This window comes from Hypomesus nipponensis, chromosome 15 (assembly GCF_054491055.1).
Source record: "Hypomesus nipponensis isolate SF chromosome 15, ASM5449105v1, whole genome shotgun sequence".
NCBI classification, from domain to species: domain Eukaryota; kingdom Metazoa; phylum Chordata; class Actinopteri; order Osmeriformes; family Osmeridae; genus Hypomesus; species Hypomesus nipponensis.
In genome coordinates, this window is record NC_140375.1 from 7558914 (window position 1) to 7582187 (window position 23274).

At 46.2% G+C, this 23274-nt stretch overlaps 3 protein-coding genes across 5 annotated transcripts; 2 read left to right on the forward strand and 1 right to left on the reverse strand.

Moving 5' to 3' along the window:
- Positions 1-1720: 1720 nt before the first annotated feature.
- LOC146257250 (uncharacterized) lies at positions 1721-5872 on the reverse strand. 3 transcript variants are annotated; one of them, XM_084675172.1, is made up of 4 exons: positions 5819-5872; positions 3817-3930; positions 2403-2445; positions 1721-1911 (listed from the first exon to the last, which is right to left on the reverse strand). In XM_084675172.1, the coding sequence occupies exons 1-4, from the start codon at positions 5870-5872 to the stop codon at positions 1775-1777; spliced, it is 348 nt and encodes a 115-aa protein (XP_084531298.1). In that variant the 3' UTR covers positions 1721-1774. The 3 variants fall into 3 exon arrangements, 2 of the variants coding, with proteins under 2 accessions (XP_084531298.1, XP_084531297.1); XM_084675171.1 differs by having other exon boundaries at positions 1721-1974; XR_014730000.1 differs by lacking the exons at positions 3817-3930; positions 5819-5872 and adding an exon at positions 2614-2728 and having other exon boundaries at positions 1882-1974.
- Positions 5873-9319: 3447 nt separating this feature from the next.
- gvin1l2 (GTPase, very large interferon inducible 1-like 2) lies at positions 9320-15496 on the forward strand. Its single transcript, XM_084674995.1, has 3 exons — positions 9320-9374; positions 9668-14531; positions 14749-15496. The coding sequence occupies exons 1-3, from the start codon at positions 9320-9322 to the stop codon at positions 14897-14899; spliced, it is 5070 nt and encodes a 1689-aa protein (XP_084531121.1). The 3' UTR covers positions 14900-15496.
- Positions 15497-16343: 847 nt separating this feature from the next.
- On the forward strand, positions 16344-19547 carry LOC146257252 (uncharacterized). The gene is made up of 6 exons (XM_084675004.1): positions 16344-16425; positions 16858-17600; positions 17761-17866; positions 17981-18370; positions 18856-19332; positions 19443-19547. The coding sequence occupies exon 2, from the start codon at positions 16887-16889 to the stop codon at positions 17532-17534; it is 648 nt and encodes a 215-aa protein (XP_084531130.1). The 5' UTR covers positions 16344-16425; positions 16858-16886; the 3' UTR covers positions 17535-17600; positions 17761-17866; positions 17981-18370; positions 18856-19332; positions 19443-19547.
- The last annotated feature ends 3727 nt before the right edge of the window (positions 19548-23274 follow it).

Consider the following 23274-nt stretch of genomic DNA (forward strand, 5'->3'; position numbering starts at 1 on the left):
CGCCCTCTGTCAACTTCATATTCCCTTGGTTGACAATTACTTGTACATAAGAATAGTGTTTTTGTAAAAATGAGTACTATTTTCAACATCGCCAGGAGAAAAAAAACAGGGCACAATGTTAACTTTGAGGAAAGTTTTAACTCAAGATGAAAAATGAATTGAAAAGAAAATGTTGAGAATTAGAAGGACAAGCCTTTAACACATGTCAGAGTGGACCACGCAATGGCATTCACAACAAATTCCTTAGTTTTTCTATTTCATTTTGTTTTGTTGACCAATTTGTTTTTATTGTTACAGATGGGTTTATTTAGATATTGTCATTTTCTTTTTCATTATTGTTTCACGTTGGGGTTTTGTTGAGGACAAAATGGCATTGCATGCTCCGACTATTTTGCTGGTTATAAATTCAATAAATGGAAAATGAAGATTTAAAGGATGAAAAAAATGGGGGGAAAAAATTCAAAAGCAGAAAAAGGTGACTTTGATCTTTTATGGAAAGTTGCTTCAATTTGCAAAATGCTTGTGTTTATCTCTACCTTTTTTCTTTTCTATAAAAACAAACAAAAACAGAAAAAAGAGAAGAGTACTCCAACAACTGTGCAATAAAGCATCTTTCTATGAGTCTCTGACCCTCCTTCTTGTATGAGTCTCTGACCCTCCTCCTTCTATGTGTCTCTGACCCCCCTCCTTCTATGAGTCTCTGACTGTCCTCCATGACTCTCTGACCCTCCTCCTTCTGTGACTCTCTGACCGTCCTCCTTCCTTAGTGCTGACATGGGCTATTCACCAAGTTTGAATCCAAGATAAACCAGTACATTGATGACTTTTAATAGTTTTATGGATCTGTTGCTTAAGGAATGTCACTGTTAGAAAATGTAGGTTTTTATTTAAATTCTTATGAATTATGGTCTTTGTCAAGATCAAAAATCCCCAAAGATGGTATGAAGTAAATTCATCAAATAAGTTACTGTACTGTTCTGCTTTAGATGATAAATCACCAGACAGACCAACAGGGGGCAGTAGTAGCCAGTCAATGAAATCCACAGTGAGCAAGTGTACGTGGACTTTATTGGACTCAATTAGTGAATAATATGTTAATGAAAAACGTTGCAAGAACAATCAATCTATTTGATCATAGTTTTGTGATACAGATAGCAACATCTATGCATACACACACACATGCACACACACACATATATATATATACATGTACACACACATCCAGAGAACAAAAGCATCATCGCAGATAAATACAAATACATACTTTACATTAAAACAAATCACTGACTTATATTATGGATATACAATGTGCAGAGTTGGTCAGTAGTTGAAGTGTTTTATCAGTAACCTTTTCTGCTGTTCAATACATAAATACACTGTAATTCATGTTAAATGATTTGGTTGATTGTATGTGTGTTTGTTTGTTTGTGTGTGTGAGTGTGTTTGTTTGTGTGTGTGTGTGTGTATGTGTGAGAGAGAGAGAAATAAGGTGTGTTTATTTCTTTACTTTCTTTCTTTTCTTGCCCACATATTGTGTCGATCCAGCTCTCCGTTAATCAGCATATCCATTGTTCACCACCAACCCCCCATCTCCTCCTCCATCATTTCTTTCTCCATCCATCCTTCCATCCTCTCCTCCATTCCCTCCTCCTCTGTGTGTCCCCTCTTTCCCTTCCTCCCTCCCGCCATCCTTCTGTCCACACCTCCATCCATCCATCAATCTGTCCATCCATCTATCTCCCTCCAGTAGAGGGCTCCCTCCTCCTCTTTCACTCTACTTGGTATCTTTGTGCTTCTTCTGCTGGTATTTCCTGTACTGAGTTTGGATGGTGGCGGCAGCCTTGTCGGCCTCCACGGGGCTGAGTGGGGCGGCGTCCATGGAGGCGGGGTGCCCGTTGCTGGCCGTGGAGTCTGGGCACGACAGGAGACAGGGGATTGCCAAAGAGGCAGCCATGGTGGCAGTGGAGAAGAAGTCTGTATCAATGATTGAAGTCCAAGCACACGATTGACAGGTTAGTCAGACATCGTCTGGCTGGTCTGTGTCTGGGAAACCAGACTAGCGATTTGAATAAATGTGGATTATTTATATGAATGAGTAATTTGATACTACTTTTAATGCGATTTTTATGTAAGGATGACTGTTAGAATGGCATGAAGTAAATGTGAATCTACATAATCTGGAATCAAAGTTGTGTTCTGCTATCAGATTATTGTGTAGAACCCTTTGGCACAGTGGAAGAACCGTTTTATTGAAAAAAGATTCCATTACAAATCTTACGGTTCCATCTGATTGTACAAGGTTTCTACACAGAATGCTAAGAGGCTAAACAGAAGGGTATTGTATATTATTCCATGGTTCTACAGAGTAATGTGTATCATTAATGAGAAGATGTTATACTTACTCTTTCTGTAAACTCCCATGCTGTTCCTCCTCTGGCCTTCATACTGTGAAAATGGACAGAGTATTTTTCCACATAAAATGGATAAGCTAACATAGCTAGCAGCACAGCCAGGACTTGACACACATACTTCCTCAAGTAAACACACACACCCAGACAAACATGCGCTCATGCATAGATGACAGTCCTCAGATTTGTTGCACACGCCATATACCTGTTTGCAATCAGTCCATCGGGTTGGAATGCGTGTGTGTGTAAGTGTGTGTGTGCTGGACAAATTCTTCTAATGCCAATGCAAAACAACAATTTGCTACAGTGTGTAAGCTGGTATTCCAATACACTGGTTCTATGTTAACAACACAGGCACCTGATGCCTGTCACCATGGCATCCTGCTGTTCTGGAACATAGTGGTGTCCATGGCAACAGAAAACACATGCCAAGGCGCTATTATTCAGGTATGGCTTAAGTATGGTTTCATTAAAGCTGGCGTAGCTGAATTCATGCTGATTAAATAAAATTATTCAGACTTTTGCCAGTAAATGTGCCACTGCAGAATGTGTGGCCAAGTGGTTCCCCCGCAAATATTGCATGCACCAAAACCTCACTGCAGGCTGTCTAAATGAATTCCAAAACATGTCTTTAAATGTGGGTTACACACACACACACACACACACACAGAGACATGCATTCTTATAGCATGCAAAGGCTTGTTGCTAAAGAGGATGCACCATGCTAAAGTGTGCTAGTAGCCTGCTAAGGCATGTTAGCAGCATGCTAGTCTACCTAGGTCCAGTCTCCTGTCCTGGGTGTCCTCTGGCTGAGCTGCTCCCCAGGCCGGCTGGTGACCTCTCTTAAGCCCTGCAGCTAGTAGGGATTACCATGGCTACCAGCCAGTGCAGGTACCTCAGACCACAGAGCTTAACCTGTCTGTCTGCCTTTTTGTCTGTCTGTCTGTCTGTATGTCTGTCTTTCTTTCGTTCTGCCTATCTACATCAGTCTGTGTCTGCCTGCCTGCCTATCTTTCTGTATGCATGTCTGTCTGTCTGACTGTCGTCTTGGCAGAGGCAAGAACATGTGATCCAACCTCAGATGCTGAGTCACATTAGTCAGCTCTGTGGGCTCAGAGGGGACACTGGGGATGGAGTTCAACTGTGCTCAGATTAGAACTCAATACAATATGGCAGTCTAGATGTATCTGCTGTGTGTGCACACGAGTCTATGTGTGTGTGTACGTGTGGTTGTGTGTGTGAATGTATGTTTGGGTATGTGTCTGAGTGTGAATGTGTGCATATGTGTGTGAGGATGTGAATGTGTGTGCGTGTGAGTGAGTGTGTGTATGTGAGTGTGTAAGTGAGTGTGTGTGAGTAAGTGTGTGTATGTGTGAGTCAGAGCGTGTGTGTGTGTGTGTGTACTCACCTCATCTGTCCTGCTGCTCCTCCTACTGTGTGATACAGAGTGGACCTGCCAGGGGAGAGGCTGGGACACCATGAAGGGCAGTGGATCAGGCTGGCGGGAAAAACGCATCCCTAACTGGGAAGGAAACACCGGATTAGCGGAGTGTGTTTGTGTGTACATGACTGTGTGTTTGAACAACCATTAGCTTGTGTGTTTGTGTGTATATGAATGTGTGTGTTTGATCAACCTTTATCATGTGTGTGTGTAAGTGGGTGTGTGTGGGTGTGTGTGTGTGTGTGTGTGTGTGTGTGTGTGTGTGTGTGTGTGTGTGTGTGTGTGTGTGTGTGTGTGTGTGTGTGTGTGTGTTAGAAAGCATTAACCTCAGGTTAACCACAAGTCACATCCATTTTCTGTGTCATTCTAAAATGTGAGTCTTTCTCTTTGGTATCTGTCTCTATGATCCTTTAACACAACACCCTGAAATAAACCCATGATCTTTAACATAGGCACTCGACATCCCATTAGGTTAACAGGAAAACAGTTGTCATGGCATCATTGGCTCAATCACTGGTAAGCTCCTTGCTCGGTCACTGTCAATGTCATTTTTGTATGTCCAGTAGCTTAAGGACATCAAAGGACACTCAAATAGACACTGGCCTCTGACTTACAGTAAGGGAAAAAATAATTTGATCCCTTGCTGATTTTGTATGTTTGCCCACTGACAAAGATATGATCAGTCTATAATTTTAATGGAAGGTTTATTTGAACATTGAGAGACAGAATGACATGTTGTCCCACTCCTCTTTGCATATCTTCTCCAAGTCATTAAGGTTTCGAGGCTGAAGTTTGGCAACTCAAACCTACAGCTCTCTCCACAGATTCCCTATGGGATTAAGGTCTGGAGACTGGCTAGGCCACTCCAGGACCTTAATGTGCTTCTTCTTGAGCCACTACTTTGTTGCCTTGGCCGTGTGTTTTGGGTCATTGTCATGCTGGAATACCCATCCACGAGCCATTTTCAATGACTTGGCTGAGGGAAGGAGGTTTTCACCCAGAGATTTGATGGTACATGGCCCTGCCCATCAGCCGTAGATGCAGTGAAGTTGTCCTGTCCCCTTAGCAGAAAAACATTCCCAAAGCATAAGGTTTCCACCTCCGTGTTTGACGGTGGGAATGGTGTTCTAAGGCAGCATTCATAATGGTCATAGGCAGCATTCCTCCTCCTGTAAACCCGTCGAGTTGAGTTGATGCCAAAGAGCTCGATCAAGGTGAGATCTTGCACGGAGCCCCAGAGCGAGGGAGATTGACAGTTCTTTTGTGTTTCTTCCATTTGCGAATAATCGCACCAACTGTTGTCACCTTCTCACCAAGCTGCTTGGTGATGGTCTTGTAGCCCATTCCAGCCTTGTGCAGGTCCACAATTTTCCCTGACATCCTTGGACAGCTCTTTGGTCTTGGCCATGGAGAGTTTGGAATCTGATTGATTGATTGCAAACTGAAATTAGGAGCACTCCCTTTAGGAGTGTGCTCCTAATCTCTGCACATTTCCTGTATAAAAGACACCTGGGAGCCAGAAATCTCTCAGATTGAGGGGTCAAATACTTATTTCACTCATTAAAGTACAATTCAATTCATAACAATTTTGACATGCGTTTTTCTGAATTTTGTTGTTGTTATTCTGTCTCTCACTGTTCAAATAAACCTACCATTAAAATTATAGACTGATCATTTCTTTGTCAGTGGGCAAAAGTACAAAATGAGCAGGGGATCAAAAAATGTTTTCTCTTACTGTAAATTAACTACATTTAAAATGAACTACATTTACAGACCAAGCATCTAAAGGACCCAAGTTGATAACGATCTACTTGTACAGTTGACACCCATAGGAGCATGGTGTTGGTGTCATTCACCCAGTACACACACACACACTGTAAACACACATTCTCGTAAAAGTACCAAGAAGCACTTCAATACATACTTTCATATACACACACGTGTATCTACCCGCACATCCTGACCTTACCGATTCAGCTACCCGGACCATCATGTACATGGCTGTCAGCATGGTGACCAGCATCTTGATGGCTGTGTATCCCGGAGGCTCAGGACCCTGCTACCCTGCCTTTCCTCTCCTGGGGCTGAAGCTGACAGTGCTTTCAGGAGTCCTGCTTCCTGCTCAGCCACGCGCCAAGGATGGAGAGAGAGCGGGAGAAAGAGAGACAGAGTCCTCAAAATGTTCAACAGGACAGAGGACAAGAACGATCGAGCGATTCAACAGGAACGGAAGACTACGGGAGGTGGATCTGGAAAGAGACACACGTTCACAAACACACACACACACATGCACACACCTCAGTCATCCACTCCTTGACACGACAGGCTAAGATCATTTAAAGAGCTTTGCGGTACAGAAATAGAGAGCCACTAATCTTTTCCTCTGCGCACAAGCACTTATCCCTTAGGTGTGTGTCCACTTCACTAGCCGAAAGGCTTCCCCTGCACACACACACACACACACACACACACACAGGAGAGTCATATTTCAGGCATCTTCATTTTCATCTTCCAAATCATATAGTAGGATATTAGTCTTAAACAACCTAAAACCTTGGTAATAAGTAGGCTTTGGTTTCGATTTTAGGTTGCTCAAACCAATCATTTTATATTGTATATGTGTCAGACAAGCTGATAAAATGTGACATGACAAGTCCAGGACAGCAGAGTCTAATCCAGAGTACTGATGATGGTGGTGATGAGGACAGTGATGATAAAGATCATGAATTATAACCTAATCCAGACTGCCCCATTAATACTTGACGTTACGTCACTTCCCTTCATCCCTGAGGACTAGTGTCAATGGTAAAGTTAGAGAGAATGTTCGATGTCAGCTAGAGTAAAGTTTGACATTCAATCATTCATCCAATCTTACAATTTTTTACAATTCAGCTAACCTCCCAGATCTGTAGTAACAATCTTCCTTTTATGTATTATTTGATCTCATTGGCTCTTCTGATATCTTCTATGATCTCTTTGGCTGCTCTGATGTCTTTGACCTCATTGGTTCCTCTAATGTCTTCTTCTGTGTGCTAATTGGCTTGTTTTCTGTGCTGGAGTGATCCCAATCTGTCTGACGATGATGGTGATGACGAGGGAGATGGTGAAACCGACACACAGACAGGTTTGCTACAGCTCATTAACACACCTGTGAGACTGTCAGTCACGCAAGTGTGTTCACTGGGGCCTTCTAGGGAAAGAACACAGATACACACTGTATGGTGTCACCAATAGGGGAACTATGAAAAGACTGTTTCTAACAATCTGATGTAGGCTTATCTGCCAGCCATCACTCATTACTTCACACCTAACTGCGTCACACACACACACGTCGCACAGATCATGTTTCCAGTCACAGTCTCCCTGACCCCTTTCAACCTGCTCTCTAATCCTGTGTGTGTGTGGGTCTGCTTATGCATTTTTATATGTGTGTTTGTACTGTGTATACTGTATTTAAGTGTTATGTATGTATAGGTGTATATATATATATATATATATATATATATATATATATATGTGTGTGTGTGTGTGTGTGTGTGTGTGTGTCTAATCCCAGTCTCTATTTTGATGTCCTTGTGCTAGGTGTTAGCAGGTTAAGTTTTTTTGTACATATGTGACTTACGTAACCACTCAGATGAACGTGCCAATCTATAGATCTTCAACCCTGATGATGTGGTGCGTGTTTCTGACGTGTGTGTGTGTGCGTGTGTGTGAGCGTGTTTGTGTGTGTGTGTATGTGCTCACATCCCATTGAGGTACATGACAATATTAGCAGGAATGCCTCTTATCATCCTTTGCACAGGTATAAAACTCCTCTTGCACATGCAAAAACCTCCCACACCACACACACACACACAGACACAGAGCCTGACAGACAGACAACTAAGCGACCAGACAAAACCACTGGTTTGTGGCTGGAACCACTGGTTCATATGAATGGTCAGAGAAGTTCCTGTTCCAAGACCTGACCATGGACGGCTAGACCACAGGTAAGGACGTTTGCTTAGATTACAGGCATGTTTGGTGAACACTGTTCCGTACCAATGGTGTAACAGGAGACAGACAATTCACACCTCATTGAACAAATCTGCTCACTATGTACACTGGAAAAGTTGATTGACCCACTCTGAGCTTTCCTTTTTGTCCTATTTTTCTTCATGTTTCAATGTTTCTAAAAAGCATTTTTTTTCGTCATATAAAATAGAATGTATCAGTATACAGAGGTTCAGCAGACCATCATGTCTACAGAAGAGTAACAAATATGTTGCAATTAGGTGATGTGAGATCTAAATAGGGCATCGCGGGTTTAGAGGTTGTGGTGGTCATTTACATTTTTTATTGGCTTTTCACAATGTTAAACATTTATTATTTATGTCATAAATTAGAGTTGCCAAAGTCAAAATCTACACATGCTGTGTATTTATATATTTTTTTCTATATATTCTGTATAGTATATTTCTATGAGAGGGAGGCGTACAGAGAGTGGACACACCAGGGATATGTTCTGCCTTGGTCTCTTCACACCTGTGATTGTGTGAGGTCTGACACCTGTGAAAGTGTCAGGTGTTTAGTGCAACGTCTGCTGAGCAGTGATGGGTGAGAGATTAAGAGTGAGATGGCTGAGAGAATATGATGTAAGTCGCTCTGGATAAGAGCGTCTGCTAAATGACTAAATGTAAATGATGCCTCTGTATCGAGCTGTCTGTCTGGCACCTGGTCTCAATGACAAAGTCCCGGACCCTGGACTGGGGGTGAGGGGTTAGGGGTGGCAGGTGGGGGTTACCTTAATAACTCTGAATGCCTGTAGTCTGTTTGCCCCCCCCCCCCCACACACACACACACCCAATCACACACGTCACGCAGACAAACACACCCATGCAGACACACACAACTCAGTTTAAACACAGATGTGTTACGCTTGTCAGGCGGATTTACCGTTGAGGACAGTGAGACACCTCAGGTGAGATTGAAGAAGAGAACAAAGCGCTCCGCAGAGAGATAAAGACTGTGGGCACATGAGATATGGAGACAAGACAGGCTTATCTCACCTAGGAGAGCCTCCAGTCATGTCAGTTCTCCTGTCACTGCACTGTGAACGGGTAGAAAGATTTGAATAATGAGCCTGTTCTACTTCTGGGTTTTATTAAGTGTCTTTTTTTTACCCTGCCCTAATGATTAAAAGGTCACCTTGATGGTGTTTTGAGGGATGAGAAGTCTATTATTGTATTTTTTACAATATTGTGCTAAGAGTTCCTGTTGTTCTCCCTGGAAAACAGCTCCCATTGGACTACAATGTGTCTAGGTTCAAATAATTCAATTCTTACAATGCTATACTGCACTTTTCTTTTCAAAAATCACCAGCAATCAAAAAGACATCCCAGAATAAAAGAGGGTATCTGTTGGTGAGAAGAGATACTGTAGCAACCCTGCCTACCTACCTGGCAGACATAAAGACACGCCCACATTCAACATGTCTGTGAACCGCAAAACCCTGTCTATCAAAAGCCACAGCAGCAAGAAGAAGAGTAAGTAAACATAACCATCAAGAAACACAATTGTTTCAATAACTCAGAATACAGTTGAAAATGCATGAATTCTTTGCACATAATTGCGGTATGTAATAAATGGTTCTGAATGCTAAGTGCGACCATGATCAGTACCATAATTTATTGGAATAAGTGACTTTCACTTTCAAGAGACACCAGTAAAAAAATAGACTATATATGTAAAGGAACGGGTTGAATGTGTGTGAAATCACTGACTGTGATGCATACGAAACAAATACATTTAAAAATGTGATTATCAACTTATGTTCCAGAGTTGCCTGTGGACAAGGCCGAAGAGGTTCTGTTGAGGCTGGGCCTGCAGACCTTCTGGACCGCCCCTTTGGACCTGTCAGACATGTTGGACATCAGCACCTGGAACGTGGAGAACCAGCCCCCTCTAGAGGCCAAACACCTGCCCCGCACCTTCCTCCAGCGCCTCTGGCTGCTCAACCATCAGGCGCGTAGCCCATATTTCCTGGGTTGCTCTGATGCCCCCGCAGACACCCCAGAAGGGGAGACCCTCCAAGGGCTAAGCGAGGCTGAGAGTACCTCTTTCAACCCCCTGGATCTGGTGATGGCTGTCTACATGTCAGCCAGCAGCATACTGCAGCAGGAGATGACTGTGCGGATGGTGCAGTGCTGCTTTGCATTTCCCCTGGTTCTACCTGTCATGGGCCCGGTTCGGTACCCAAAGCCTTGCTTCCTCCTCTGGCCCCTGAGGGCTGTGGTGGGCCAGTGGAAGTCCCACGTCTCCCTGGGAGAAAGGAAACTCCAGGAGGGGGACCTGGCAAGCACAGAGATGCCCCTGGTCTCCTGTGTCAAGCTGGGCCATTGCAGAGCCTCCAAGTCCCTGGTGCTGAATCATCTTGTGGGGGGGCCCCGGGGACAGAGCGAGGTGTTCCTCCACCGGGGAATGGAGGGTGGCCGGCAGCCTAGGAGGCTGGCCAATGGTCTGGTGGAGCTGGACTGGGTCCTCCCATCTGGAGACCCATCACTGGATGTCCTCCCCGAGCCTCTGGCGGTGGCCAACCTCCGTGGGGATGCAGCCATTCACGAGATGCAGCTCACCTTTCTCTGCCGTGTTTCCTCCGTTGTGGTGGTGTTCTGTGGAAGCCTCGGCTTGAAGGATAGACAGCTGCTCGCTTCCTGGAAGGGTTTGGCCAGCCAGCTCATCCTCATCGACATGGCAGACTCTGTGGAAGTTGAAGGGGACATGGTAGCTGATGCAGGATTGGCTGGTGAGGAGGTGATGGAGGGACTAGGTCTACCTGAGGGGGCGGTGCTTTCAGGACAGGGAGTCACTGAGTCAGAGCTTGCTGACAAGTTAAGAGAGGCCCTGAATAACCTGTTGCGTGATAGGCTAAAATACACAACCTTAGAAGCAGTGGGGCGTGTGGCAGAGGAGCTGGGTATGTGTGTGGATGAGGGGGTGGTGTGTAGGAAGGCCTCGGCCCTGGCGGAAGAGGTCCTGAAAGGTCTGGAGGAAGAGGGGTTAGCCCTGTATAGACAGAAGCAGCTACCTTTGCAGGGCCCTCTCTGGAACAAGCTAGCAGGGCTGGAGAAGGAGGAGAGCAGGCAGAAGAGGGCAGGGGAGGGGATTAGTCAGCAGCTGTTGATGGAGAAGCAGGATCTTCAGAATGATCTGGGTAGCTATAAAATGACTGAAGCCATGCGGGTTTTCACTGATAGCCTGTCCACTGCTGATCAGCTTGAGAGAGCCTACTTCTTGAGTTGGATGAAGCTGAGACTTGTGGCTAAGCAGAGGGGACAGCATCCTCATCTCCGCCACGTAAGCAAGTTAGAAAATCGACCAATCAGGAGGGAGGAGGGGCTTTACGAGGAAATAATGATGGGAATCAATCAAGAGTTATATAATGATGATGATGAAGATCATTTGAATACTTACTCATCTGAGAAGAAGGTGAAACAGGAGGTGAAGATGCAGGTTGAAGAAGGCCTCTCTAATGGCCAGGTCGACAAGGGTGTGTCGGAGAATGGAAGTGTAGAGGTCTCAGAGAATGGTCATCACCCCACGATGGACAACTCAGGGAACAGACATGAAACTGAACTGAATGAAAGACGCAAAATGGATTCCTCTGAGGATGAGAATATGGACATGAAACCAGAAGTGTTTCCATTCGCCCTGGGCCTGGAGCATTTCCTGAGAGAGATGGGTCTGATCTTTGAACTGACGCACAGTAGTCCAAGCAGTGGCACCCACAATGTGTTGCGGCTCCCCAGCGTGGCAGCAGACCTCCTCCTCCAAGGCGTGCCCTTGGAGATCCTGGACGGAGATGCCTCCAATATGCCTTGCCAGTGGCTCAGCTGTGTTCTTGACGAGCTCAATCGCCGCCTCTCCAAGGATGGAGTACGCGTCCGAGCCTTGACCAGTCTTGGCGTCCAAGAAGCCAGGAACGCAGAGGTTTTCTCTGCTGTTTTCGGAGTGAACTTTCCCAAACAACCTAAAGAGCTCAAGTGCCCCAGAGGTGTGTATCTACTGGGCCTGCGTCTCCCTGACAACCTCAGGAAGGACATGGAGTGTGACATATTGTTAATGATGGACATGCAGGGACTGTGTGCTCCAGGATTGGCTGATGATGGTGAAAGGCTGGTCCATGACAATGAGATGGCCACATTTGTGACAGGTTTGAGTGATGTCATCCTACTCAACCTGCCCCCTGACAAGGTCGAGGGAAAGAATCCTGGCCAACAAGTCATGGTCAACGCCCTCCTCCGTAGCAAGCAATCTGGAACCATGCCTGTATGCCAGCTCCTCACCCAGGGTGTGGGCACAGACACCAAGCAGCAGAGCCTGCAGCTGAGCCAGGTGATCCAGATCTTGGAGACGGAAACCGAGGAGAACGGAACCTTGCCTTTGCCTGAGGAAAACGTAGAGAAGGAAAACAACAACCGTGCTAAACACCAGAACAAGAAGATGAACTGTCCTCCAGTCCTGCTGATTGGGTCATGGCAGGGCTCCTCCCTCACTGCCACTGTGGGTGAGGACTACAGCTCATCTGTTCTCCAACTTAAACACAGTCTTTTCCAGGCCTTGGGGAGATCTGCTAAATCCAAAGTTTTGGGTTTGACAGAATTCAAGGCACACATGTGCACTTTGTGGAATGCAGTGAAGGCTGAGGACTTTGCCATTCGGTTCCAGAACACTGAGGTGGCTGAGGCCTTCTGCCTGCTGTGTTCTGAGCTCTCCTTGTGGGAGAGGCTATTGCAGGAACACATGGAGGTCTGGTTTACTGGGGTCCAACAGAGGATCCTGGCCTGCAAGGCCTCTGCTCTGGAGCGGGGAGAGTTGGATGACCCACTGGGGGAACTGAAGGAGGAGGCCAGGTCAAAGGTCAAATCCGAAGTGGACAAGATCCGGACCAGATTGGAACAGTATCTGAAGAAAGATGACCTTCACAGGGATTATATCTACACATACATGGCCAACTTCACAATGGACCCGTTACAGGAAAAGGTGACCAACGAGGTAATCATGAAGTTGGAGTCTGCACAAGAGAATCACTACTCCACTACGCAGCTAATGAGCCTCCAGAACATCATGGAAGTGGAGCAAGAGGCCAAGATACATTCTTTGGTAGAGAGCTGCAAGATCAACAACATTCTCCTGCAAGACAATCAGCTAGAGGAGGAGTTTGAGGGCATATGGACCAAGGCTTTGTCCAACTTTGATTTCAGGACTTCAGAGAAGGAAGACCTTCCTGCCAAGGTGATTGAGCTGCTCACAAACAATCTGATTAGCAGAGGGCTTCACAAGCACTTGAAGAAGGTGGAAGCCATCTGCACAGAAAAACCAGAGACTTTCATTGTTAATGACGAATACTTTGGATACCGGTGCAGACTAAAGCACATGTTTGAGGACAACAACAAGCTACAAAGGCTTGAGGCCAACAATCTGGCTTCCAAAATTGTCAAGGAGTACAACAACTTTGTGGCAGAGAAAAACACATTATTTTCTGACTTCTCTGTCAGCTTCATCACTGAAGTACTAAATAACATTGACAAAGCCTTGAAGACTAAGGCTATAGAGATCCGCTCTGCGTTCGAAGTGGACTTGAAGGTCTACCTCTGCCAGCAAGCCTGCCTTGACTTCCAAGATATGCATGCAAAAGACAGAAACCTGCTGGGCCACCTGAACCGTCAGAAGGACCAGCATCTGGCAGAGTTCATCTACCAATTCAGGAAGAGGGACCAGGCCTGGAGGTTGGCCCGTGCATTCACCGACATGGTGTTCAGACCGGCTGCCCTGAACTACATCTACAGTCCGCTGGGGGAGCGTGTCCTGGAGGAGATGATGAGCGGGGACGATGGACAGAAATACAAGTCACCCCAGGCCTTCAACCTGCACCTGCTGGAGGAGCTCCTGGAGGAAGACTGCTTCGAGAGCTTCCTGGAGTATCTCTTCTCCTATGACAGCTTCTGCCGGAAGAGGCTGCAAGCCAGGGTCCAGGCCCACCTGTCCGGGTCGGCCATCTTGGAAGAATGGAGGCAGCAGCGCCTAGGTGAGGTGGTGGGAAAGATGGCATTGGCCGTGAGCCAGACGTCAGAGGTGGCTGGCGGGGGGCTGAGCGACACCAAGCTGCTCCTGGAGAAGGTGTGTCTGACGCTGGAGGCAGATGGGGAAGTGGAGGTGAGCAGGAAAAGCCTAGAGGGGCCTCTGTTTCACATCACCACCAACTGGGACCGCTTTGTCACCTGCCTGATGGAGGCAGTGGCCGAGATGCGTCTAGCCCTCTCCCAGGAGTTCCCCAAGACCATCGAAGTAGTCCAGTTCCTCCAGGCACTGCCTGTCCCACCCCCCGACAGACTCCTCCAGCGGGTCAGAGGTTGCCAGGAGCAGTGTCCGTTCTGCAGGGCACCCTGCGAGATGGGCATGGATGAGCACACGGTTCACAGAACCCCACTCCACAGGCCTGAAGGCTTGCTCTCTTACACCTCCAACACCTGCCTCTCCCACTCCGACTGCCCATGCAACATGGCCGGGGATGACCAGGTTCTGAACAAAGATACACAGTTCCAGACCAGGCGTTCAGAAGAGCACCAGTCCCTCTACCCTGAAGAGATCATTGCAGAAGAGGAGCCCGACATTCAGGCCCCAAGCCCCAGCACCTATTGGAGGTAAGAAACCTTTCATGACTACTGTGGCTGTTTGTTATTGGGAACCAAGGTAGCATCCCATTTCTACAAGGAAACAGTTGCGTTGCCTAAGAAACAGAAATGCATACAATACTGCAACACAATTATTATACATTCCAATCAGTGTTTCTAGCATGTTTGTGTGCTACTAGCACATGTTTGTACTCAGCCTGAGACTGTACTGTGTTTAAATTCCCAGATACGTTATGGCGAGGTTCAACAGCAGGTTTGCAGGAGAGTTCAAGAGCGAGCCAGCCCAGCTGCCCCAAGGCTGGGACAAGATCAGCCGACAGGAGGCGCTAGAGAGCCTAAGAAGGAGCTACCGCGCAGTGCTCAAACAAAAATCTTAGAACATTAACATTGACAAATCACAACACAATGCATGGCTGGAAAATGTACGATTTGTTCTTATTTGGTTACATTAGCCGTGTTTGTGTTCAGTTTGTGTTACTTGTTTCGCTCTGATTCAGGTTCCAGCCTCCTGCTGATGTGTTTGATTACAACGTGAAACGTTAGAAATATATGAGAACGCGACACAGAAACCATACAATAGACTCCTTGTGATTTAGCAATTGATGCAACACATTTTGATTAATGGATGGAATATTGCACTTCTGCGGAGCTGAAAATAATGTTTTCCATGTATCCAACCTCGCCTACATTTACTGTAAATGCAGAGCTGTGTTAGCTACAACTAAACGGTATTTTGAAAACGATTGTCTAGCACAGTAGAGTGCACCCTGCGTGATAACTTATTATTGTTTAGGCTTTATCCAGCCTGTTGAGTGAGTGTCAATGTAATTCTGATGTTTTCTTCATTTTATGTAAACTCCTCTTCGCACATTCATAGGATGCCTGTTCTTCTTTGTGATACTGATCCACTGAATTATTGCAGCAAAACAATTTATACTTCTCTGAAAAGGAAAATAAAGACTATTGGCTATTGATGTTGTCTGTCATTTGGTGAATTGTGTGTTAGGTGAAATTATCTCTAGAGGAGAGCAGTGTGCTGCTCGTTCTGGCAGTGCTCTGTACCTGAACAGAGTAGCAGTTTATGTAATCTCCAAAAAGTAATAAAGGTGACCTGATCCTTAAGCCCCCCAAAAATAGTTCTATCATTTTGTTTGAAATGTAATTGCAAAAGTAAAGGTTGTGGAAGTAGGCCAGACGTTATTAGAATAATCTGGTGACATTTTGAGGTTTTATATCCATAGAAATATAATGAAAAACATACATTTTCTAAATTGTAAGGTTATTTTTTACCCGGTCCCTAACGCGACTCTGCAAAGAAGACGAATTCGTCTAGGGTTAACCCTAGCAGACGAATGTCGAATGTCTAATATTAAACTAACTTCACCTCGGTAAAGAGTGACTTATGAAAAGTATGCGTCATTGCTTGAACCGAAAGAAAATCTGGGTTCAATCAATGTAGTTGGAATAAGATATAAGGTGCATGTCTTCCCTTTAACTAAGGGCACACAAATACTTTTTTTCACCCCTGTTTCAACCGCTGTAGTTCCAACTGTTCATACACGCTATGACAGTATGACACACTTTGCGTATTTGCTGTCATAATTTAGCAGTGAAATGTAGCATGAAAATGCTTGCAATAGACGTGGAACGCGAGATATGTCACAGCCTGCAAATAAGTCTCGCTCAGGCCATATCCACGTTTAGAAAGCAATTAAGTTCAGTTTTGTAAAGTTTACAAGTCTTGCATGAGTTTTTCCGTCTCATCGCCATATCACACATTTTATGATGACGTCACAATGCGGGCCTCATGACAGCACAATAGGAATCTTGACGATAAAACTGCAATTTCTCACGGAATGGTTCATTTCGACTTGAAACACCCGTTGAGGAACATCACGTGCAGGTATATTTTTTATATGAACGCTATGTCCTTGTAGTTCTTATATAGGTGAGATTTAAATTGAACAATTTAGTCCACCGTATTACGCAAGAAGTTAAGTTACAAGAAATTAAGTAACAAAATCGTCTACTTATAGGCTCCTCCGCACAGTTTTAAATTTTCAGTTGAAACTTTTTTTTTTTTTACCACACAGCAGTGATGTTTCTTTATTCATGTCTGTAGCCTAAGGGTCTTTATTAATAATCAATGTATTCCCTATACTCCTTACAATGTGATCGATAAGCCTGGTCAAAGTTACTCAACAACATTTTGTACATAGAAGACTTGTATGTGTCAAAGAAGCAAAGAAGTTAATCCATACCATTAATCAAGCCAAAGTCTCTCATGTACAATTCATTCCTAAATTGAGACTTTGATCTTTTCTCCCACATTCAGAAATTCCTTTTGGATACAAGCCAAATAATATGAAATTGCTGAAAGAAATGTGGAAGAGTGTTTCCACAACCATGGATGGGACCTTTCCTCAACTGATTGGTGTTGCCATGGTGTTGGCCCCCAGGGACCCTCCCCAAAGCATGAGCAGCATGCCAGGTGTCGTCCCCCAGGCAGCCCCCACCAGGCTTCTCTCAACGACCCCCACCAGGCTGCTCTCAAAGGCCCCCATCAGGCTGCCCTCGACGACCCCCACCAGGCTGCCCTCGACGACCCCCACCAGGCTGCCCTCAACGACCCCCACCAGGCTGCCCTCGAAGGCCCCCACCAGGCTGCCCTCAACGACCCCCACCAGGCTGCCCTCGAAGGCCCCCACCAGGCTGCCCTCGACGACCCCCACAAGGCTGCCCTCGATCATCCCCCAGATGGCCTCCAAGGGGAGGTTAGGGTATGAGCCCCAGCCTCCCACCCAGGTCAAGCCTCAAGGCCACAAGCGCCGCTCCGTCCGCCGACTGAAGCTGTCAGAGATGAACCTGCCCAAGGAGACCTACCAGCACCCCACCCTCAGGCCGCTCGGTGGCACCACCCTACCAGACTGCAGCAGCAAACCCCTGACCCTTGTGGGTCAGAAGATCTTCCCCATCCTGCCTGAGATTCAGCAGCGGGGGGACTTCAAGTAAGCCCACAGCTCAGGGCCCCCCTCCGGTCAGGGCGTCCCTTCTTCCACCCTCCAGGCCCTTACCATGGTAAGTGTTGGTTGATCAAACACACATGCACACATACAGTACATCTGTGTGTATATTATACAGTATGTGTGCTTTAGTTTCAAGTCACAAACATGCTTTAACTTTTTCAGTCATTTGGACCCCTCCCCTCCTCTGCTCTCCTTTCCTCCCTTTCCACCAGGCCGCTCTGGTCTGTCCGTCTCTCTCCAGGCCAGAGCGTAGGGACGCCCCCAGGGTCCGACCGGGGGGGGGGAACACACGAGGAGCAAAACCCTAACATTGCATAGGTCAGTCCTTACCCCTCTCTCACCCTTCTATCCCCCTTCCCTCCCCCTCTCTCCCCATCTGTCCTGGAGTTGCACTACTCTCTAACAGCTCCACAACTCTACTTCCTGGTCCAGGAAGACTGACGACAGCCGCATCACCATGATCAGTCCAATGATTGGTAGTGCTGCGGTCTGCTCACTTCCTGGTCAAGGTCGTGCCAACACTAGGCCCGTCTGACCTCAAGTGCTATGTCAGGGAGAAGCGAGTGAGACAACAGGACCCAGGCTGAACACCCCTCGAAGTCCAGAACACACACACACGTCTGAGGTGTGAAGAAATATGAGTGGGCATATTTTCTTTAGCCTTAACATGAAGTCTGCCTCCAGACCTATCAGCAGACCTGGGTTTCTCAGAGTGTCGCTTGGAGGAGAACCCGGACCCCTAGGGGTCCATGTTCCACCCAAAGTCAGCTTGAGAACACCAGAATCCTGACTGGTAATGGACTCCACAGTACCACACAGCCGGTGAGGGCAGGTTATTTTACAGTTACACTGTGATTGTCATTTTACAGACTCCAACATCAAAAGTGACTTAATTGATACATGTGTATGCGTTTAGAGTGAGTAAACAGACAGTGCATCCCACTGATTGTGTCTATAGCCTTTGTGACTTCCTCGTCCTCTCTTCTGCTTCCTCCACCTTCTCTCCTTCCTCCTCTCCTCTGCCTCCTCCACCTCCTCTCCTTCCTCTTCTCCTCTGCCTCCTCCACCTCCTCTACTTCCTCCTCTCCTCTGCCTCCTCCACCTCCTCTCCTTCCTCCTCCTCCCCTCCTGTGTATGCTCCTCCTCCCCCATCTCTATTCTGAGTCTCCTCTATTTCCAGTTTAATCTAGTCACTTTTCCCTTGTGTGTACATTCTATGTTGTCAGGATAGTCATTTCATTTCTCAAGAGAACCGGCTGAATGGCATGTTCTGATTGCTCCCTACCTGTGTGTGTGTTCTTAAACAGACCCTGCTGTGTGGTAAGTGTGTATGTGTGTGTGAGTGTGTGTGTGTGCGTGTGTGTGTGTACCAGTGGGGCATGGCTTCAGTAACATCTCAACATCTAGGGCCATTTTAAGCCCCTGCACTGAGGTAAGTAGCTGCCATGGCAACTGCGCGGTTGTTGTGCGACCAAAGGTGCTTTGTGATGGTACAAGGGCCTGTCGAGAGTTCCTTTTTGAAGCAGTGAAGAGGTGGCTCTAATGTAATGTAAGGTTACAGGTTAGTATACCCTCAGGCAGCTACACCCCCTGCCCCCCGCCCCCCCAAAAGCAGTCCGGGGTCCCCTCACCCCCTCCCTTCATGCCCATCTTGGGAAGCTGGAACAGGATGGCAGATGAAGAGAAAGCACCCCCCCACCACCAATAACCCCCCAGGAGAACGTGGCAAGTTCTGACCCCTAGAACACAACAAGCAAGGAAATGCCTTTCTGCTTCTTGTTAAGGTGGGTAGACCCCCCCACACACAGCACACACTCTTACTAGTTTATATATGCAATACGATGTGGGGATGTGTGTGTGTGTCTAATGTGTGTGTGTGCGCGTGTGTGTGTAGAGTCAGCACTATTGGACAACACCAGATTCAGAGCCGCAGAGAAGATCCAACTCCAATTTCATCAACATTTTTTGTTTAATATCAGAAATAAATTTGTTAAAGTGTTGTGTGTGTTTTGTCTTTTAAAAAGTAATTTAGGGGCCTTTGTTCTGTACGCACATATAATCTTTAAAATTGTTCTAGTAGAATCCCTTTCTGCATGAGCCTGGCTGCCAGCCCAACTTCTCCCCGCCCACAATCAACAGTAACGTAATCAACAACGTCACAAAAGAGCCCTTGGGTTGAATTTGTTTTCAACAAACAACATATTACGTTGCTCTGATTGGTTGTAGGTCTATCCAATTGAGCAAAGAGGCATTTGTTTTACAAGTTCGGTGGAAACACGCCCCATAGTCACAGCCCAACGGAGAGATATCAGACTCATATTCTGACTAGAATTATGAGTTTGACAACATCAGGCTATTTCTGAATACTAATAAGACAACTATGGGATGTTTCATGAAGACTATAGTGCTGCAGTAGCTATGTATAGATAGTCAATACTTGTCTGGCTGAAGATGAGGAGTATGTGGCTAACATGAGCCTGGAAAAACAATTGATCAAATCAAAGTATTAACCATACTACTCAGAGAAGAGAGCAGCAGGAGAGAGCGGCGAGAGAGAGCGGTGGGAGATACCAACATCGCTGCGTTTGAATTGACTAAGCTTCAGTGATCAGCCCCGTCCTGGTGAATCTCAAAATCTTTCAAAAGTAATCAATATCTTATACCTCCAAACACCATTCATCATATGTATTCATATTAATGAATTATAATGAATTATAATACTTCCCAGGAACAGTATGCATGTACTTTGTTCTCTATGTCTCTCCTAGACTTCATTGCTGTAGTGTGTGGATCATTGGTGTCTGTGTCTGGTTGACCATGACAACGTCCTCTTGGTGGGACGACAGGGAGTGCTGAAGTAATTATGTAGAGAAGGGTCTTCTGGGAACAGGATGTATCTATTAGAGCGCCATTAGACACAGTAACATTGGAAACATGTTATCATGATTAAATATGGAAAGAGAGCAAGAGAGAGAGAGGGGGGATCAGAGAAAGACAAAAGGAGAGAGAGAAAGCGAGAGGGGGAGGGCTGCCTTGGTGTGTATGTGGTGTGGCTGTGTGTGGGTTAGAATTACCTGAAGAGGTTATACACCAACATTATGGTTGATAATGATCAGCAGAGGGCATTTTTTTAATGATGGAAATCAGTTTCCAATTATTTGATTAACCTCCAACATAATAAAGGACTAACATCCACTCCTGCAAGAGACTTGTAGAGTGAGATAATTGCTCAGTAATAATTTCACTGGTGGTACCTTACATTCCTCTCTCTCTCCGTCAACCGTCTTGTGACATGGAACAAGGAACAGGTCTGGATCTGCCTCGGTGATAACCTGTTGAGCATGGCCTGGGTGTGTGTGTTTCTGTCAGTACGTGTGGGGCCTCCATTGGAACTGCTTGTGTTCTAAATGGTGCCAGGACGGCTCTGGCACCCCCCCCCTTACCTACCTTTCTTCACCCCAAGTGGAGGAGGGGGGGGCGGGGTGTAAGAGAAGGGTTTTCCTTGTCCTCTCTTTTAAGCAGAAAGCCAGTCTGACATGAAGATCACAGGATCGTAGGAGATAGATCGGCACTTATCTTTCAATCCACACCACTTTCACTGTCCCCTTTTCTCTCACTCATTACTCTATCTTTCTCTTCTCTCTATGCAGCGATGACAGACTTCTTCCCTTTCAGTCTTCCTTGACCAGTAGCCATCCTTGTTCCTGTGGATCTCCCACCCACCACTTCATCCCTCCGCAGCTTCCCTCACTCCCCAATATGTGCTCTTTCCTTCTCCTAATGTATCGTATCATTTTACCATGAAAACACACATCCATCATTCCCCTACTCTCTGCTCTCTCATCTTTCTTGCTCACTCTCTCTTTCTTTCTCTCTTTGTTATGGTAAGGTGGGGGAGGGATGTGTCTGGAGGGGGGTGGTTGAGAGGTTAATCGGATGAGTCCTGATGACTCCAGTCTCGTCCCCCATACCAGGGACAGTCTTTCCTGCAGCAGACTTCAGCCAATGGCAACCGACCCAATTAAGCTCTCAAATCCCGATATCTGTGCCGGAATCAGAGCCTCTTAGAGACCTATCTCACGGCACCGCCAAGGACACTGGAGCGCAATCACTTCCCCGGCTTCAAAACAAAATTGTTATTAACATTTCTTGAGATGGTGCCTGTCATGGCTGGTGCAAAAAGATGCCCTATTACTTAGCTGTTAATAAAACCGGGGTTATGTGTCTACATACCGTGCACATGCAAGATAAAACACTCTGGGTTATGTCCTGAAACTGTATTGTGTAACAGAAAGCGACACATTCACACACCACGCACACACGCTACGCACACATACACTACACACACACACACAAAAATAAGTCCATAAATCCAGCACAGCAGCCCAGGGACAGTGTACCAGCGGTGATGAACTGATGAGAGAGGGCAGCTGTCGTCCCGACAAGTTGCTGGTGTGTGCGTGACTGTGTATGTGTGTGTGCGTGGTGTGTGTGTGTGGTGTTTGTGTGTGGCTAGGTCACAGGCAGGGCAGAGAGGTAGAGAGAGAGGGCCTGACCTTAGAGACCCTCAGACAGAAGAGAAAGACAAACTTTTAGTCCCTTACCTCTTCTCATCACTAATTCAGACCTCTCACATGCACACACAAACACACACACACACACACTGAGGCTTGTATGCATACCGAGGTATACTCTGAAGTAGTCAACCCATGCTAAGACTTGAGATGTTACAATGGTACACAAACGGTAGACAAAAGTCCACCCAGACCAATTACCTGCAGTGCATGTACATAAATACATGCTGAAGCATGTACGTATACACAAGCATACACTGAAACAACATGCAAACACACTTAGTATGCAGCAAGCTCCTCCTCTCTCTTTCTCTCTATCGTGTGTCACCGCCTCTTGTGAAATAGCAAAACATGTAAATTCCTTGTCAGATAAACAGACCCACTAAATGCCCCCACCCTCCCCACACACACACACACACACACAGACACAAACACTTGACATGCAGAACAACACTCTGCCATACCACACACCAAGAAACATGTCACAAATTAATTATCTATTTATCTATTTATCCATGTATCTGTCTGTCTATCTGTATATCAGTTTGCCTGCCTGCCTGCCTGCCTGCCTGCCTGCCTGCCTGCCTGCCTGCCTGCCTGCCTGCCTGCCTGCCTGCCTGCCTGCCTGCCTGCCTGCCTGCCTGCCTGCCTGCCTGCCTGCCTATTTCTATTCCCTCTTTCCTCAAACCTCCCAGAAAAGAGATCACTCTGTAATCACCCCTCTCGATCGTTTGTCTCTGACTGCATACTCTGCCATTCACATTGGGAGCGAGGCACCAAGAGGGAGAGAGAGAGAATGAGGGTGAGGAGATAGGAGATTGCGGGACCATTCACAAAATTGGTCTCAAACATTCGATCTGGAACCATTTGTGAAGCCATTGCTAATGGCGGTTACTACCTGATGGTTGGAGCTGGCTTTCCTTCTGGGCTTCAATTCATATAGCTGTAGTGCAGGGAGAGAGGTATGGGAGAGAAGATAGGAGGGAGGAAGGAAGGGAGAGAGAGAGAGAGAGAGTCTACACTTTTTAGTATTCAACAATCATAAACCATCAGGACCTCTCATATTTCCTAATGACAGGAAGAAGGAATTTAGACTAATGTTTTCTGGATCCAAATAATGAAAACATACTAAAAGGTACCAGAGTAAGTGTG